Consider the following 19740-nt stretch of genomic DNA (forward strand, 5'->3'; position numbering starts at 1 on the left):
AGATTGGTGAAGCTTCAGCTTAGAAACTGTTGGTGGTTCTGATACCCCGTAGACGTAGATGTTGATCTAGGTAGATGATCTACTGGTGTAGAGGCGTAGGTGATCTACTGGTGTAGAGGCGTAGGTGATCTACTGGTGTAGAGGCGTAGATGATCTACTGGTGTAGAGGCGTAGATGATCTACTGGTGTAGAGGCGTAGATGATCTACTGGTGTAGAGGCGTAGATGATCTACTGGTGTAGAGGCGTAGATGATCTACTGGTGAAGAGACGTAGGTTATCGGACGTCGTGCCTGTTGTGATACATATGCTACCTGTGATACATGTGATACATATGATACATATGATACAGTGCCCTGTGTGATACACACACCGCCCAGTATCTGGTGGTGTCTGGAATTCAACAGCAAGACAGCTGTTGAATCTGTAAGAACAAAGTCGAAGAGCATTTATGATCTCAGCCTAGACCCGAGGAGAAGCACTTTCGTCTGAGCTAACCAACTTTGGTTTGGATAAACCTTCACCGGACGTAGGGCGAGCTCACCACAGCTCCCTTCCTTCAACCATCTATAGATATCTACCAAAATAATGTATAGTGTAATAAAAGTATAATCGTGTAATCAAATATTATGCACTGAGCATCACTGACGAGAATTCACAATGAAAGGTGAGGAATGTAAAAGCATTTCCAACCCGATAGTGTCGTCTTGAGGAGCAAGAATGTTACGTTTGGTACTGATTGTTGAGTTCGTTGCTCGTGCTACGGTTGCTGCTGCTTGCAAGTGTGTGTGTGTGTGTGTGTGTGTGTGTGTGTGTGTGTGTGTGTGTGTGTGTGTCTGTCTGTGTGTCTGTGTGTCTGTGTGTCTGTGTGTGTGGTGTATGTGTTAATGTGTGAGTATCTATGGCGTGTGTTTACACTCACCAATTTCTACTCATCTTTGTGAGTTTATAGGATCGAGTTTCAACTCTTGAACTCTATGACCAAACGATCCCTCAGTGACCACATCGACCCGAGAATCGAATACCTCTTAGAACCCACACACACACACACACATCTCAAAGCAAATCCTTTAACCCCACTCGAACCTCTTGTGGGTTATGGGTCAAGACACAGCTGCACCACCCTCTAAGCTCCCCTGGGGAATCTAACTCCATCCCATCTGAGTTGGGAATCTATCATCGTACCCTGAGGAAATAGTGGGTGATCCTGTTTAACTTGATCTCCGATCCCACACGTGTGGATGGAGAGGGGAGTTGAATACCTGAAATCGGCCACCTTTTTATAGTTCAACAGAGGCCAAGAATTTGTGGTGTGTATATATATATATATATATATATATATATATATATATATATATATATATATATATATATATATATATATATATATATATATATATATTGACCTGTAGCGCGGTAACAAGGGCCTGCGATTGCCGTCTTCAGGTCGAGTTTATCTTTCAGTAAACTTTTATTGATAAGACATGTCCACAATTGTCCTCCTTGTTATCATTAGTTCCATGTTAGAGTCTTTCAGCATCGCTAATCTCTCATGGTGAGGTGAATGAGTGTTCAGCAACTGACAAATAACGAGGTAATTCAAAATGATTCAAACTATGCTGTTTGCCAAAATATACTCAGTGTCAAAACCCAGCCACATGGGACTATAATATAACAACTATAACATTATATCAAGGATAGTCATTAAAGCTTTTAATATCAAAGACTAAAAAAAAAAAAGGTCTCCTGCCCTTGTATATAATATCCAGCCCCCTGGCTTTGGCCACCCGCTGCCCACAACAGCTAGTGATGGTGGCCATGGCCCGCCTCAGTGTGCTCTTGGTGGCCTGCCCTGGACACTAGGCTCCAATGATCACACTCTTACCTTCCCCTCAGCCCTCAGCCCTCAGCCCTCAGCCCTCAGCCCCTTGCGAACGGCGTTCCTTGAGTTCCTGCGCCAGTTCCTTGGTGTACTTTTCCCTGTCCGTTTTTGAATGGTTCTTGTGGATCTTTAATATATATATATATTTATTTATTTTCTTTTGTCTTCCCTCTTAATGTGTTAATGCTTTTTATAGCAATTAATTCTTATATGCATATTAAGTATAACTAGGCTGTATTTTATTGCAATATGTATTTAGAATAACTAAGATATATTAAATTAGAAGTATAAATCATTTTTTAAGATTGCTGGAAAACGTGCTCTTTCTTTGCTGCTTGTCTGCTTGTTAATTTAAGTACAAGCATCAATGTAATCACAAGTAACTTATATGTCACATCAATAAACATATTCGTCAAGGCGTTGATGTCTGCAAAGAAAGAGTCGTTTCTCGACTTTCCTAGATTCAGCTTCCTCTTTACTGCTGTGTACAGTAGATTATTTGTTTATTAATATCAGAGCACAACTGTGTACACGAATCCACCCGAGCCCAGTGATGATGTTCTGTGGTCGGTCAGAAGGCAGCCCATGGCCCCAGGGCCTTCCCTCCTGTTCTGTGGTCGGTCAGAAGGCAGCCCCATGGTTACAGGGCCTTCCCTCCTGTTCTGTGGTCGGTCAGAAGGCAGCCCCATGGTTACAGGGCCTTCCCTCCTGTTCTGTGGTCGGTCAGAAGGCAGCCCATGGTTACAGGGCCTTCCCTCCTGTTCTGTGGTCGGTCAGAAGGCAGCCCATGGTTACAGGGCCTTCCCTCCTGTTCTGTGGTCGGTCAGAAGGCAGCCCCATGGCCCCAGGGCCTTCCCTCCTGTTCTGTGGTCGATCAGAAGGCAGAAGGCAGCCCCATGGTTACAGAACCTTTCCTTCTGTTCTGTGGTCGGTCAGAAGGCAGCCCCATGGTTACAGAACCTTTCCTTCTGTTCTGTGGTCGGTCAGAAGGCAGCCCCATGGTTACAGAACTTTTCCTTCTGTTCTGTGGTTGGTCAGAAGGCAGCCCCATGGTTACAGAACTTTTCCTTCTGTTCTGTGGTCGGTCAGAAGGCAGCCCATGGTTACAGAACCTTTCCTTCTGTTCTGTGGTCAGTCAGAAGGCAGCCCATGGTTACAGAACCTTTCCTTCTGTTCTGTGGTCAGTCAGAAAGCAGCCCATGGCCACAGAACCTTTCCTTCTGTTCTGTGGTCAGTCAGAAAGCAGCCCATGGTTACAGAACCTTTCCTTCTGTTCTGTGGTCAGTCAGAAAGCAGCCTATGGCCACAGAACCTTCTCTTCAGTCAGTTCAGTTTCTCACAAGAGATTCGACTTAATATATAATGACTTTCAACTTTTTGTTTAAATATTGCCATTCCTACAATTATCTTAATCTGCTTTATTTATCTGCTGTTGATCATTTTTTCACTCTAAATCATTGTTTAACATTTAATTTACTTATTATATATGTCTTTAACTTATAAACTAATTTATAATTCCAAAGTTTTAATATTTTTTTATTTAAAAAGGTATTCCGTTTAAACGTAATAAGCCCTCTCATTTACTAAGTAAATTAAACTCATTTTGATCTGATATACTTTTTTTTGTTAATTTTTGTTAAATTTTTTGGGTTAATCCACTTCACAGTCACGAAACATTAACACGTTCATGGGCTGTCGACTGATTCACTTCATTCAGCCAGGCATGGCATTGACTCGAAGTCAAAACCGTTACAAGGAAGCCAATTTTGGCGGAATTTACAGATAATCATTTTTTTGCCTTCCACTGAACGGTGACCACATCAACGTCATCCTGTCCCCTCGTAGACAGTCTAGTACTGACTGGCATCTGGACGGGTGACTGCCGCAGTTCGAAACAGTCACTCCTGACGACTCTCAAAGGTTGAGTCGGACGACTTGGAGTGAACGCCTGGAGCTCGAGTCACTCGTCTCTACGTCAGTCACATTACTAAACTGGAGCGGTGGATGCTCGTCTACCAGTCAGTCTAACGCTAACTGGACGACTGGAGGCTGACCGCACCATACCAGCCCTGACGCACCTCTCCTCGCTGCCAGACGAACCTGCCTATCCCCTCTTCCCCTTGATCAAAGAGCTTTTCTGACCGCTTGCTCGACATGTACTTGAGAAACCACAACAACATGACGCGAAGACGAAGGAGTGTAGCGGAAAACGCTAAACATTATTAGCTTTAGTGCTAGCTTTTAAGCCGGCTGACAATGTTATGGTTTTTCTCCTCCTCCTCTCCAGCGTTATCAGATCCTTGTCGCCAGCCAGTTGTAGGTATCCCCGAGCCTAATGGGTCTATTTAACGGTCCGTTTTGCCTGTCCCCGAGCCAGATAGGACCAGTTAACAGTTAGTTTTGCCTGTCCCCGAGCCAGATAGGTCCAGTTAACGGTCCGTTTTGCATGCGCCCCAGACTAATAGGGCCAGATCCTATTGAGAATGGGAGATCCAGTTAGCAATGTTGTCCGACCGCGAGCTTAATAGGCTTCACTCCACTTAATGACTGTCAACATGAAGATAACGCCCAGCACACTGCGATATCAGGTCACGTCTCTACGCAAAATATCAGCAATATACGCATTTAAGGAGTAGAGTACTAACTTACCTGATTAACTCTACGCGTCCTACACGCCAGAGTTCATTTACCCTCTGGTGCTTAAAATTTCTATTCAAAACTTCCATTTGTTTACTATATTGACCAAACACTGGAGAGAGATATATATCAATTTAAGAGACGAATGGAGAAAGACTTATCGTTTACAGACTCAGGTAAAGAGTAACTCATAGTTGGAGTTGAATTATATATATATATATATATATATATATATATATATATATATATATATATATATATATATATATATATATATATATATATATACAAGGAAACCAACTCATTAAAAGTTAGAAGTATTAAACGACTCGGATATTATGACAAGTAAAATATTTAAAAAAAAACAAAAAAGAGGCAAATACGTCTGGCAGCACGGCAGGCAGTGTACGACAAGAGGCGAGCCTATAAATACGGCAGCAGGTGCCCACCACCGCACTCTCTCTCTCCATGTATTTGCAGACCTGGTCTACCTATCCTCCCGGACCCAACCAGCTTCACAGACACGGGGATCTCCCGCAGGTAACCCCCCCCCCTTCCTCCCCACCACAGACACAGACAACCAGGTAGACAGCTCACAACCTCTAGACACAGATGAGTTACCTAGGAATTCTATAGAAGACCACGTCCCTAGATCAGTAGATTAGTGAAGAAGTAGATAGTGTCAAAACCCCCTTTCTTGGCCCTGAATAGAAGGTGATTTCATGTAGCAGTAGTTCAGTAGAGTAGATGGAGATCCCACTGATGTAGATTCACTGAAATGAGGATGTCACAGAAGTAGAGGGGATTCTGTCGGGTAGAAGTAGATGAGATTCTGTCAGGTAGAAGAGTATGGTGTACAAGTCGTCACATATAAACAAGAAGCAAAGGAAAATGTCATTGATGTAAGTTGTGTCGCTAAAGTATATGAGAACATCAATGAAATCAAAGTAGACCAGACTTTAAGTAGATAATATAGGCTATATGAGGATGCCATTAAGTAGATATTGTTGAAGTGATGACTCCAAGGAAGTAGATAGCATCATGTCAATAATTGATGGGGACTTCACTGCTGTATATGAGGATGTCACTTAAAGTAGATGTGTATGTCACAGGTAGAAACAGTAAATACACGCAAGAGGTAGATGACTGTCCCCAAAGTAGACAAAGATGTCACTGATGCATATGATTAGAGTTAAATGATATTATCGTAGATAATAATGTCAGTTTTCTAAGCCAGGACTTCATTGTAGTAGATAATGTCACAGGTAGATGACGCTTGTACTGATTATCACGTTAAAGTAGGTGTTTGTCACAGTAGAACACGAGTTCACATAAATGTAAGTAGATATGACTGAAGTAGATAACAATACCACTGAACATAAAATAATTATATCTCTGAATGTTTTCAAGGTAGATATGTAGATGCAAATGTCACTGAAATTGTTAATGATATTGCAGTCAAGTAGATAATGTGATTGAGGAAGATAGTGTGATTATGATAGACAGGACGTGTCACTACGGTAGATACTGAGGAAGCTATATTAGTAGATGAAATAAAGTAAAGTAGATGAAATAAAGTATCTTAAAGTAGATATAGTTCCTAAGATAACTAAACGAGAATATCACTGAAATAGATTTTTAGTAGATTATCTTGTCCAGTAAAACAGAAAAAATAACTTTTCATAGACGTAGTTGAATGATTTTCAGTAGATAAAGATACGTTAGTTAAGTAGAAGAGAATGTCAGTGGAAGTAGACGAAGACAATCAGTTAAAGTAGATGAGGATGTCCAGTGAATTCAAAGAGAATATGGAGGAAGTAGATGCAGGCGTTGCTTAAAATAGATGAGAATGACCCTGAAGTAGACAGACGGACACACGATGAGGTACTGTGAGGCAGCATGTAGGCCGTAGGCCTCTCCGTGTACCTCTAGGCCTACCAACAACAGCTTCCAGGTACGTTCATCTCCATGCTGCTACTATGCTAACTACACACACACACACACACACACACACACACACACACACACACACACACACACACACACACACACACACACATACACACACATACACACATACACACATACACACACACACACACACACACACACACACACACACATACACACATACACACATACACACACACACACACACACACACACACACACACACACACACACACACACACATACACACACATACACACATACACACATACACACACACACACACACACACACACACACACACACACATACACACATACACACATACACACACACACACACACACACACACACACACAGTAGAAACAATTGATTGACAGTTGAGGGGGCGGGCCGAAAGAGCAGAGCTCAACCCCCGCAAGCACAATTAGGTGAGTACACACACACACACACACACACACACACACACACACACACACACACACACACAAACTCACACACACCTGGCAGTTGAGTGAACAGCGCTCGGGATTCGAAGTCCGAAGGGCCCGGGTTCGATCCCCGGCGGAGGCGGAAACAAATGGGCCGAGTTTTTTTTCACCCTAAAGCCTCTGTTTACCAGCAGTAAATAGGTACCTGGGAGTTAGACAGCTGCTACGAACTGCTTCCTGGTGGTGTGTGTGTGTGTGTGTGTGTGGACAAAAAAAAATATGTTGATTGATTGATAGTTGAGAGGCGGGCCCAAAGAGCCAGAGCTCAACCCTCACAAGCACAACTAGATGAGTACACATTCAACCACATAAGACAGTTACTGTTACCTTGGAACAGAATACAATATTACAAGACAGAAATGTTTAAGATCAAAGATTCTTGCACCATTTTTCTCTGTAATTCATATATTTTCTGCCCTTGAGGAAAAAACTTGAAAATTAACTCTCCAAGTTAGTTTCATAGTTTAATATGAACTGATGCTCAGAGATGTGTTCCCTAGACCTTGACACCATTCTTCAAGACAGAGATGAAATCTACGTTAGCTGAAGCAGCAGAATATGTATCCAAGAAAGCTTGGGTTATGTGTCCCATTGGCCGATAAACCTTCTGCAGTGTTTCAGTTCTTATGTTTTTCTTATGATAACTGGAGCTGTGTGCTGGATATCTTGCCTTGGTCTTGAAGATGGTGAAGGTGGTATAATGTATGCGTGTGTGAGCGGGCCGCTAACAGCTGGTTGAGGTAGTTTGATATGTAGGATTTCACAGATGGTTAGTGTTAATTTGTCGTTGTATTTGTCGTTTATTTCGTTGTTGTTGTTGTTGGTCAGTATATCTCTGGTGATGATCTAGTTGTGTGTAGATGTGATGTATTATTTTATAGAGTCTTGATTTTATATAGTGTCAGACGCTAGGAAGAGATTTTGATGTCGTCGAGGCCTGGTCGAGGACCGGGCCGTGGGGACATTGGGCCCCGAAATCATGGCAAGAGAAGGTCGTGTTAATATGCTGAGATTAATGGGGCTGGCAGTCCCCAAGAGGGCATATGAAGGCATAAATGATATTCGCCTCTTTCAAGATGCTTCACTTGGTGTCGTGTCAGTTCCTCAGCCAATTGTTAGTCATCTTGCTCTTGTAGTAGATTGGCAAGGCTACGTGCCCTTGACCTTGCAAGGGTCACCCTGTTATCAATAATGATTTCTTCAACACAACACTTTCCTCATTTTGTGAGCCGTAGAAAGACGTTTCTGTGGAATGTTTTGACAATTTAATGCTGTAGTGTCTGCTGGATTCGCCAAAGGCAAGTCATATTAATAATATCTTTGAGATATCCGTTAGAGTATCTATTATTGACTAGCAGCTGCCTGACTCTCCTTGGGGGGGTCGGGGGTCAACCTAACCTCACCTGGAGCTGTGAGAGAGAGAGAGAGAGAGAGAGAGAGAGAGAGAGAGAGAGAGAGAGAGAGAGAGAGAGAGAGAGAGAGAGAGAGAGAGAGAGAGAGAGAGCGGGTGACCTACGCACTCGCAACACTCCGCTTGTACCTACTGCGGCACGCACGGCTAGCTTAAGCACGGCTAGCTTAAGCACGGCTAGCTTAAGCACGGCTAGCTTAAGCACGGCTAGCTTAAGCGCATCTTGGTTCCCTAAGACCGCAGGCTACTGCGGGAAGAGTACATATGCAATACGGTTATCAACATATATACATTTCCTTATACGATGAGACGCAACTCTGAGGAGAAAGCGTTGTTGATGTTGTTGTTGTTGTTGTTGTTATAGATTCAGCTACTGGGAACAAAGATTTCCAAGTAGCACGGGCTATGGTGAGCCCGTAGTGGACTTTCCTGGCACTAGAAGAGGGGCTTTGTCTTGGGAAAGCGTCAAGGCATAACGACTATATAGCACTGGGAAGGGGTCAGGATAAGGATTTGGGATGGGACGGGGGAAAGGAATGGTGCCCAACCACCTGGACGGTCGGGGATTGAACGCCGACCTGCATGAAGCGAGACCGTCGCTCTACCTTCGCTCTCTAAGTGGTTACAGACTCCGATCACTGCTGGCCACCGAACTAGCCGCTCTACGGTTAGTAACAGCGGCGTTGCCGTCAGCTAATCTATGGTGAGAATGAGATGGATTTCGATTGATTGATTGATTGATGAGTATTAAGCCGCCACACGAGACGGCACGGGCATGAGTAGCCCGTAGGTGGCGCTGAACATCATCCATCTTGGTTATATATTCAGTGGCTCAAGGTAGCCTGTATATACTAGACCTCTGTCGATGACAATGTTGACACACTCAGTGAAACACATCTCTTAGCGTCTGGCCATATCAAACTGTAACATTACCTTCGTTATCTTAATTTGTCAAAATCCTTCTGAAGTGAAGAATACATAAGAACTATGGAGAAAAATCGTGCTAAAATCAATTATATAAATATATATAATATATAATTGTAACTCTTTCACCCCTCAGATAATTCGAACCACCCGCCAGGGCTCTGCACCCCCCAGAGCCATGACCACGACACCAACGATCATCTGTAAGTGTTGCTTGGTCATGGAACTTACCTACACCCATTACACGACCAAGCAACGCGCAACGACACACGCACGACGCGTTCTGGGGTGTTTCGTCAAATTTCTTACACATTCTCAAAGTCACACTAAGCTCGTTTGTGAGCTGAGTGATCCTAGCATGATCAGAGAGTTAGTGAAATAGCCGGGGCCCCATCGCCCTCCCTGCCCCTTGTGTTGCCTGGTGATGGTTGGTCGTGAAGGTGGTGTAGATAAGTTCTATGACCAATCAATACAGGTGATCGGTGGTGAAGTGGTCAAGGCACTGGTGTTGTAAGTGGGCAGACCCATAGCGGCTTGGGTTCGAATCCTCTCTGGCGTTATAGAGTTTCAGTTATATCTGTGCTTGGGGACTATTTAAGTTTTGCTCACATATATATAAATATAGCTTAAATTTTTCACAAAAATAAAATTCAATAGTTATACCTCATTTTGGATACAAATATATTCATTCAAATATATTAACATAAAAAAGACTCACTGTTATTTACAGAAACACACGTAAGAAAATTCTAACTTTGGTTCAGAATCAGACTAATATAAAACAAAATACTTATCAAAATATAAGCACAAAAAACACAAAAAAATATAATGCAATAAACACCACAAAAACATTTAACACAAAACTACTCTACAAATACTCGTGTTAAAAAATAGAAGCTGAAAAAAAACTCAAATCTCACAAAATCCAGAGCATGACTAAGATCTTAGGGTTGAAGACCAACTCACAACACCACCACCACTCAGAACAAACTATAAACGCGAGTATCGCACATAGAGGGCAGGACCTGACACCTTATACAGCCAGGGGGAGAGGCTGGAGTAAAGAAACAGTCTGGACGTGGGATCAGATTCTCTTCACGACATGAAATAGATTTTCAGGTGTTATCCTCCTCCTCCTCCTGCTGCTTCCGGGAACGTTAGTATAGTCTTGAAGGTGGTGGTTGAGGTGAGGCACCATACACCCCTCGCTCTAAACAAGGAGAAACTGCAAGTAGTTAACCACTGAGAGATGTAGTTAGTAAGCTTAATGTTTAATTGCTGCATCCACATTCTTAGTTTAATGGTTTTTTGCTTCCGCTATCAACTTACTTTTTTAAACTACTCTTTTTCTCTGTTACTGTTCACGCAGTTACAATCCCGTGGTGCAAGGTACAGCTCTTAAATGTTTACATTTGACTTTTTGTTATCAATATATTGTGAGACGACCCATTGGCTGACTGAATAATTAACTGAGAGAGAGCTCACTACCTAAATAATTAAGGTACCGACCATAATTAATTTGGTAGTGAGCTCTCTCTCTCATATATATATATATATATATATATATATATATATATATATATATATATATATATATATATATATATATATATATATATATATATATAAATGCGGAAAACCAACATTTGAAAAATTAGAGAATGCTGAACGCATTGTCGGCTCAATTCGCCTTGATCAGAGCAAGATAGAGAGTGGCTCTGATGAAGGTGAACTGAGCCGAAAACACGTTCACCAATCTCAAATTCATCAAATGTGGTTTTCCGCATACTTAGATCAGTGTTTTTGCGATCGTTGTTTTTTTTTTGTGATCAATGTGATCGAAGTCACTAAGATGAATTACAAACATACAAACGTCTCACCAGTAAGAACAATGAAACCAGAAAATACTTGAACACTTCCGGACATTTCATTACATTTTGAGAAGTGAACACAATGTTTACAGAACTAATATACATCGGCAGGAATATTAAAAATAAATTAATGATGTATGATTTTTGTATTATTAGCATTTCGTGGACAGAAGAAAAGAGGAATCTGGAGAATGCCTATATATAGCACCTATATAAGTCCTATATATAAACACGTGAGTTCTTAAAGAGAAACAAACCTCTTACTAAGACCGTCTTTTAACACAACAAATAAATATTGGTTCAATTTTAGCAATTTTCAATCAATCACATTCATTAATATTTCGAATTAAAATGCTCTTACAGTTTAAGATTGAAGAAGAATTGTTAAACGCACCATACAGGTATCCATAATATTCCTGCCTATATGTATAGCTTCTGTATACATTATGTATTCTTTTCGACAGAGGCCGGAATGTACGAAAGTGCTCAGGTGATTTATTTATTCATTTCCCTTCGTGGTTATTCATATGTATCAAAACACACACACACACACACACACACACACACACACACACACACGCACGCACACATATATCATATATATATATATATAATATATATATATATATATATATATATATATATATATATATATACATACTAGTTCACTACCAATAAGATTGCAGACTGCATTTTAGAGTGGAATCTTTAAATACTTTTGTAATCTTTTTATATATTTGCAAAAGCTGATCTAGAAATTAACTTTCACATTAAAAATAGGTGTTGTGAGATATTTTTCTCGTCAGTCACGAGACATTACATGTGTGTGATGAGACATTTTCAATGTTAGGTAAATATGTTGTGGGTAAAATTACTTTTTTATTTACAACATGTGAAATGAGTTGTCGCTTGGTCTGTGTTGGTGTGGTGGTAGGTGTAGTGGTGGTGGTAGATGTGGTGGTGGTGGTGGTAGGTGTGGTGGTGGTGGTAGATGTGGTGTGGTGGTGGTGGTAGGTGTGCTGTGGTGGTGGTAGGTGTGGTGGTGGTGGTGGTAGGTGTGGTGGTAGTGGTAGTAGGTGTGGTGGTGGTGGTAGGTGTGGTGTGGTGGTGGTAGATGTGGTGTGCTGTGGTGGTGGTAGGTGTGGTGGTGGTGGTAGTAGATGTGGTGTGGTGGTGGTGGTGGTAGGTGTGATGGTGGTGGTGGTAGGTGTGGTGTGATGGTGGTGGTGGTAGGTGTGGTGTGATGGTGGTGGTAGGTGTGGTGTGATGGTGGTGGTGGTAGGTGTGGTGTGATGGTGGTGGTAGGTGTGTGTGATGGTGGTGGTGGTAGGTGTGGTGTGATGGTGGTGGTGGTAGGTGTGGTGTGATGGTGGTGGTAGGTGTGGTGTGGTGGTGGTGGTAGGTGTGGTTGGTGGTGGTAGGTGTGGTGTGGTGGTGGTGGTAGGTGTGTGTGATGGTGGTGGTGGTAGGTGTGGTGTGATGGTGGTAGGTGTGGTTTGGTGGTGGTGGTGGTAGGTGTGGTGTGGTGGTGGTGGTAGGTGTGTGTGATGGTGGTGGTGGTAGGTGTGGTGTGATGGTGGTAGGTGTGGTTTGGTGGAGGTGGTGGTAGGTGTGGTGTGGTGGTGGTGGCAGGTGTGTGTGATGGTGGTGGTGGTAGGTGTGGTGTGATGGTGGTGGTGGTAGGTGTGGTGTGATGGTGTTGGTGGTAGGTGTGGTGTGATGGTGGTGGTAGGTGTGGTGTGGTGGTGGTGGTAGGTGTGGTGTGGTGTGATGGTGGTTGTAGGTGTGGTGTGGTGGTGGTGGTAGGTGTGGTGGTGGTGGTAGGTGTGGAGGTGGTGGTGGTGGTGGTGGTAGGTGTGGTGGTGGTGGTGGTGGTAGGTGTTGTGTGGTGGTGGTGGTAGGTGTGGTGTGATGGTGGTGGTAGGTGTGTGGTGGTGGTAGGTGTTGTGTGGTGGTGGTGGTGGTAGGTGTTGTGTGGTGGTAGTAGTGGTAAGTGTGGTGTGGTGGTGGTGGTTAGTGTGGTGTGGTGGTAGGTGTTGTGTGGTGGTGGTGTGGTGGTGGTGGTAGGTGTGGTGTGCATATATTATATATTTATTTATTTATTGATTTATATGATAAGTAGTTCATCGATTAACTTTTGCAACTATACGAGAAAATATAAATGCGACCCAAACGCTTCTGTAGAACACGGGTTGTGATCTTACTGGCTAGGAACAAATATGCAAATCCAAAATATGAATATTCATTCTTTATTATATTTCCCAAATCTGTTTCGTCATTCTTGCTAGAAAAAGAAAGACAAGTTGAGAAGATAAGCTGTTCCTTGCACCACGGTTCTCCCTCGTCACGTCATCTTGCTCAGCTCAGAGCCTTATTTCTTAAGTTTATTCTTAAGTCTGTGTATTATATGTTTGCTCAAAAGTTAATTATACTAACCTAATCTTCACTTAAATAAGGTGTTATATATTTATATATATTTACATATATATATGTTTAACTAAACCCCCAAACCTCATATCCCTTGTATTGAAATAGATCCAAACTTAGGTTACATTAGATCATTCCTAAATTATATTTTTATGAACTTAATTTTGCGGTTACAAATGAGGAAAAATTGGTTAAAAACAAAAAAAACATGAATTCCTTGTGAGAGAATCTTGGGAAAATTTATAGAGCACCTCTATTGGTCCTCTTAAGCATTTTATCATTTATATTTTCTAGGACGAATGAAATTTGTGGAGTGTTGTGTTGTATTGTAGAATAATTTGCATAATAATATTCCTCCTGCCATTTCACTTGTCCATTGTGAATTCGTATTTAAATTTATACTCCTGTTTGCTATAATGAATATATTCTTTGTTGTGATATAATGTGTTAAGACGTGTTACATCCCTTCCCCCCTCCAAACAAAAAAATTATATTAAATATAATTCTGTTGGATTATATTCTGTTCCCGCCACCCTAACCTCTCTCCCTCTATGCCACGCCTCTATACTAACCAAACTTACCAAGTAAACTGAACATCAGGATACTCACGTTCTTCTTATTATGTCTCCCCGCAACGTCTTGCCTTTTGAATTATATCTCAGATACTATGCAGTGTCATGTCAAAGAATCTGGAGCTTAGGTTCACTTTAGTAAAAAAAAAAGGTTGGCTCAGTTTCCTCAGACTTCCTTGAGAAAGATAGGAAATAAGGAGCATGGGAAGAATAATGTCGCGTGAGACCCTTAACCCGCACGCTGATCCGCCTTCCTACACCATCCACATCTCTATCCATCTCTATCCATCTCTATCCCGAGCATCCTAGACTAAAACATGTCAGCATCCTCCTTCGATATTCCTACCCATAGCTCTCTTGATCATGGGGTAGTCTTCCCCCTTTAATTCCATCTCTTATTCTTTAAATTCACCCCTTTTCCGTTTCCCTTACGTAAATCTCAGTCTGGAAAGGTACTAATCCAAGGGGAATCTGTCCCTGCTCCCTTTTCAGCGAGGCGGAAGAGGTGGTTGAGCCAGAGGACTGGAGGAGGCAGAGATCTGAGTCCTCGACGGCTATGGATGAGATTGAGACGACCTATGTACCTACAGCCATGGTTATAGAGAATACCAAGTATGCGGCGCAGGTACGTGGTGTGTGGGTGTGGGTGTGTGTGTGTGTGGGGTGTGTGTGTAGGTGGTTGGGTGTGTGGGTGTGTGTGGGTGGGTGGGTGTGTGCGGGTGTGTGTGTGTGTGTGTGTGTGTGTGTGTGTGTGTGTGTGTGTGTGTGTGTGTGTGTAGTGTGTGTGTGTGTGTGTGTGTGTGTGTGTAGTGTGAGGGTGTGGGTTCCACCTTTTCGGAAATGTGGAACTCTAACGGAGTTTCCTCTTACATATTTATTCTGTACTATGTTGATTCTGATCTCCCTGTGGACACTTCCCTAACTCACTCCCTGATTCTATGTTATATATTTGTGTCTCTCTGTTGGTTAGCATGGAGACTATAATATTATTTTCCAATGTTGGATTCTTAATATGTTGTTTAAAGCAACAATAATCAAATAATTCTAAAAATAAATCTGCTTCTGCATTTCTTATTTTGTTCGTCCAGTTTATTCAACTAAAATTCAAGTCGCCCATAACGCAAACGCTGACATAAATGTTGTAGATGTTTCATCTCAAGTTCATGTTGAAGTTTGGTGGCCTGAATATAACTCCCATTGTTGTATTAGTATTATGTTTGTGTAATTCTCACTAAATAAATCTTTATGTTGCTCAGATTTAATCCCGTCTTTGACATTTATTTTTTTTAATTTTCCTTGACATATATGCCTACTCCATGACATTGTCTAATCTGTCCATCAGTGTGAAATAATTAGAATCCTCTAATTTGATGTCCATGATATTGTTCTCTGCTTTCTACATTCAATCTTGGTACAGTTTCTGCAATAATATTGAGTATTCTTTTAGCAATAATATTGAGTATTCTCTTAGCAATAATATTGAGTATTCTTTTAGCAATAATATTGAGTATTCTCTTAGCAATAATATTGAGTATTCTTTTAGCAATAATATTGAGTATTCTTTTAGCAATAATATTGAGTATTCTTTTAGCAATAATATCGAGTGTTCATGTACGCACGTAAGCACTTAAATCGTCTATTTTGTTTATTTCTGATATTTGTGTAGTACACCTTAAGACTGTTGTTATCTTAATTAATTAATAGATATTAACCTTGAGGCCTGTCTCCATCTTTCTTCCTTTCACTCTGTTTTCCTGCCAAACACCTGATTGTATTGCCTCCCTTCCCCAAATCCATCCCCCAAACTTCTGTCATCTAGCAGATTAAACCCAGATAAACCCGTCCAACCACTCATTCCAATTCCAACGATTTCGCAAAAGCCAGCCTTGGGATTTTTGCAACCGCCCCTTACAAAGTCACACATCGCCACTTAAAAGGTATTTACTTCCACTTTGTTTAGCGTAGTGAACATGTGCTGAGTGGAAGGTTGACTGTGCGTGTCTCCACAGGGCGGCTCGGGCAGCGCCGGGTGCTGTCGAGGTCTGGCCTCGTGCATCAAGCGGACAGTGGACCGGGACGAGGCCAGCAGCCAGGCCGGGGGTCACCGCTCAGGCTACAACACTCCGGGCTACAACACCCCGGGCTACCACACCCCGGGCTACAACACCCCGGGCTACAACACCCCGGGGTCGGTGGAGACTACCCTGCCGTCGTCCGTGTCTCGCTGCACCTCTCTCAACTACATCCGCGAGCCTCTGACCGTCACCCCGACCAGGTACCGCCAGAACTCCATGATCCCACTCGTGGAGCGGGCCGAGCGGCCGGGCGAACATCACCATCACATCCCCTATCACCATCATCACCACGGCGCCTCGGCCACACTGCCGCGGGCCGAGAGCTCCTTAGGCGTCGGCGCCTCGGGCCGCAACCAGCTGGTCGGCGGGCGGCTTCAGGCTCGCTCTCACTCGTCCGACTCCGTGTACACCATTCTCATCCGGCTCCCGCACGACCCGTCGCAGGACGGCCCTCTCAACCCTCCCTCGATACTGATGATCGAGGAGGAAGGTCAAGACGGCAGCGGGGTCAACGCAGGTCACAGGTTGAGGTTTGACAGGGGGACTTCTCCTCTGGCCCGTCGCGGGGATTCTGTCTGTTCGGACCCGAGTGGACAGTCGAGCAGGGTGGAGTGTTCCCTGCACCCCGGCGGGCCGGACGGCACCTCCCCTACTCCCAATCGTAGGTCCTCCCACGCTCCGGATATCAAGATTCCACTCAACGCCAAAATCATCCCCAAGCAACTGGCTAAGAACTCCGGTACCGGAAGCGGCAACTCCGGCGGCGGCGCCGCGGGCGCTGGCGCCAACTCCGGCGCCACCGTTCCGGGCAAGAAAAAGAAGAAGAAAAAGAGCCAAGAGAAAAAGCAAGATCGGAAAGCGGCCAAGACTCTGTCAGCCATCTTGTTGACGTTCATCGTGACGTGGACGCCGTACAACGTCTTGGTGCTCCTCAAGACGGTCTTGGCCTGTAACGCTGACGACTGCATCCCGCGGCAGCTCTGGGATTTCTCTTACTATTTATGTTACATCAATTCCACCATCAACCCCATGTGTTACGCCCTCTGCAACGCCGCCTTCAGGAGGACCTACGTGAGGATCCTGACGTGCAAGTGGCACAGCCGGCGGAAGCAAGGAGTGCAGCGGGGCTACTACAGCTGAGGACGTCTCACTCGCCGCCTCGCAAGGGCTACCTACCAGCTGCTCTTCCTTCTCCACCTACACTGGCTGGCCAGCATATGAACTCTTGTACCTCGCTGCCCTCCCTTCATCCATGCTTGACACGTGCCACTCTAGCTGCACTCGCCCCCCTGACACATGACACCTGTTACACCCACTTCATCCACCCATGACACCGACGTCATCCACCTCTGACACGCATGACTGCTCGTGCCATCACATCATTCAAAGTCATATCACTTGACACATTTAGAGCTTTCTCTCCAGACAGCGTCGTCGACTTTCACAACAACCGCAGAGATTATTTTAAAACAGGCAGTAAAAAAAAAAAAAGATTCTTATATAATAAATTTATTTACCCATAGATTCGAATTTTGAGGGCGAATATATATATGTGAAAAATTATAATATAAATATAATTAAGGAGCTGCGACGTTTATCATAAGATAAACAAATGTTTTGAATCACATTTATTCCTAAGGTTTCCCATTCGCTAAAATGAAAGGTTAACATTCTCAATGATTTGATCTGTGTTGCAGAGTAAAGGAAGTCGCTGTAATTTGGACAATTCCTATGCAGAAAGCAGCAGCCACCTTAACATGTAAGTCAGCTATTTTATACACGAAAAGCAGGTCAGTTAACAGACAATCAGTCACTTCAGTTTACTAAGCGCTGAAAATGACGAGTCAGTAAATTCACCAGACCTGAGACAATATAAGAAAATGACTCACCTTCACTCACATATCAGTAATATATCCCGGACCACAAAAGCAATATGTTTCTCGATTCAGTACGCGAGTCATCATATCAGAATACCTATTTAGTACCCATAACTCACTTCAAATCACCTCTCCATCTTCCTGAAAGAACACAAAACACATCTTCACATTGGCCAGCCAGCAAGGTGAGAGATTCTACACAAATCACCAGAATAGTTTTCAGCTACGAAATGCTGTAGAAATTTTATGTCCTTTCCTAAGAGTTCCTGGTGACTGTAAATCGTTTAAATTAGGAAAAAAAGAAACCAGTTCCGCCTGGTAGAAATAAAATGACACTGGTTTGTGAAGAAGTGACTTCTCGGCATATATATATTTCTACTCACATTGGGCTAGTTTTTAAAGACAAACTATAAAGGTGTTATTTCAGTGCATTAGCGTACGGCAATAAATACACTTGTAACAGAGAGTGTATCTATGTGTTGTTAGTAGTTGTGACGGGGGAAAAAAATGGATGGTTGAGCAGTTGACGACAGGCTCAAGGCTATAGTCTTCAGTTGACTGGGCAGTTATTCCCTACAAGGCTTGATAAGGAGCCATGTGTTTGTGTGTGTGTGTGTGTGTGTGTGTTTGCGTGTGTCTGTGTGTTTGAGTGTGTGTTTGTGTGTGAGTTTCAAGTCACAAACACAGACTGAAGACGAGGCCTCGGTCGAGTAAAGAAAGAAATATGACGGAACCTTACAGAAAGCCCCCACCTGAGTGACGCGACATACCTGCTGTGATTTGCATTTCTACAATCAAGTGTCTGGCTAACAGTCAAGGTAACACAGGATTTCTCACGGCGGCAAGTACATAATTTGCCACAAATGTTACCACCAGCTACAGGCTACAGTTTCAGCTGTGATCGTTGGGTCCAGTTCATTGTGTTATTTTATTGGGCTTCAAAGTTTTTTTCTTGTGAGGCACCAGGCTTAGAGCGCTGTGGGCCTCTAGCTAGGCCTCTTCCAAACGAGAGAAGTTGAATTCTATTTTTTTCTCGTGGGTGCTAAGCAAAAGATAGGGAAGCAATCGGGTGAGAGTGTTTTGTAAAATGATTTGTATCTCTTGCATGTTGATTGTTTCATTTTAAAACGGAATTAAACGAGCGAAGGTCAGATTGTACATAGTTCCATGTGTGTGTTGCCGTCGAGAGAGCTTGGAGGTAGAAGTCGTGTTGGGACTCTGTCTGTACTCAGCCACAGACAGTTAATGTGTACAGTCTGTGGCTGAGTGGTTATAGTACTGGAAATGCCACGGGGCATGGAGGCCCTGGCTGGCCAGGTTCGAATCCTTCAGAGGTCAAGAGTTTTCATATATATATATATATATATATATATATATATATATATATATATATATATATATATATATATATATATATATATAATATGAATGTTATATGGAGTGCAACTTGAAAGCTACTTGAAAAATATATTTTGTAATATTGCTGAGGTTAACATCCCTGGACTTCCTACACACCTGTTCCACATATCTCTGGACTCCCCACACCCGTCTCACACATCCCTGGACTCTCCACACACCCGTCCCACACATCCCTGGACTCTCCACACCTGTCCCACACATCCCTG

At 43.0% G+C, this 19740-nt stretch overlaps 1 protein-coding gene across 1 annotated transcript in view; it reads left to right on the top strand.

The window, feature by feature from the left end:
- mAChR-A (muscarinic Acetylcholine Receptor, A-type) overlaps positions 1-19474 on the top strand; it is a gene marked incomplete in the record, with an annotated part of 293681 nt that extends 274207 nt beyond the window's left edge. The window contains 2 exon segments of the mRNA XM_069304758.1: positions 14656-14788; positions 16173-19474. Of these exon segments, the coding sequence (XP_069160859.1) occupies positions 14656-14788; positions 16173-17378 (1339 nt within the window).
- Positions 19475-19740: the final 266 nt, after the last annotated feature.

Source organism: Procambarus clarkii, chromosome 53 (assembly GCF_040958095.1).
Source record: "Procambarus clarkii isolate CNS0578487 chromosome 53, FALCON_Pclarkii_2.0, whole genome shotgun sequence".
NCBI lineage: Eukaryota > Metazoa > Arthropoda > Malacostraca > Decapoda > Cambaridae > Procambarus > Procambarus clarkii.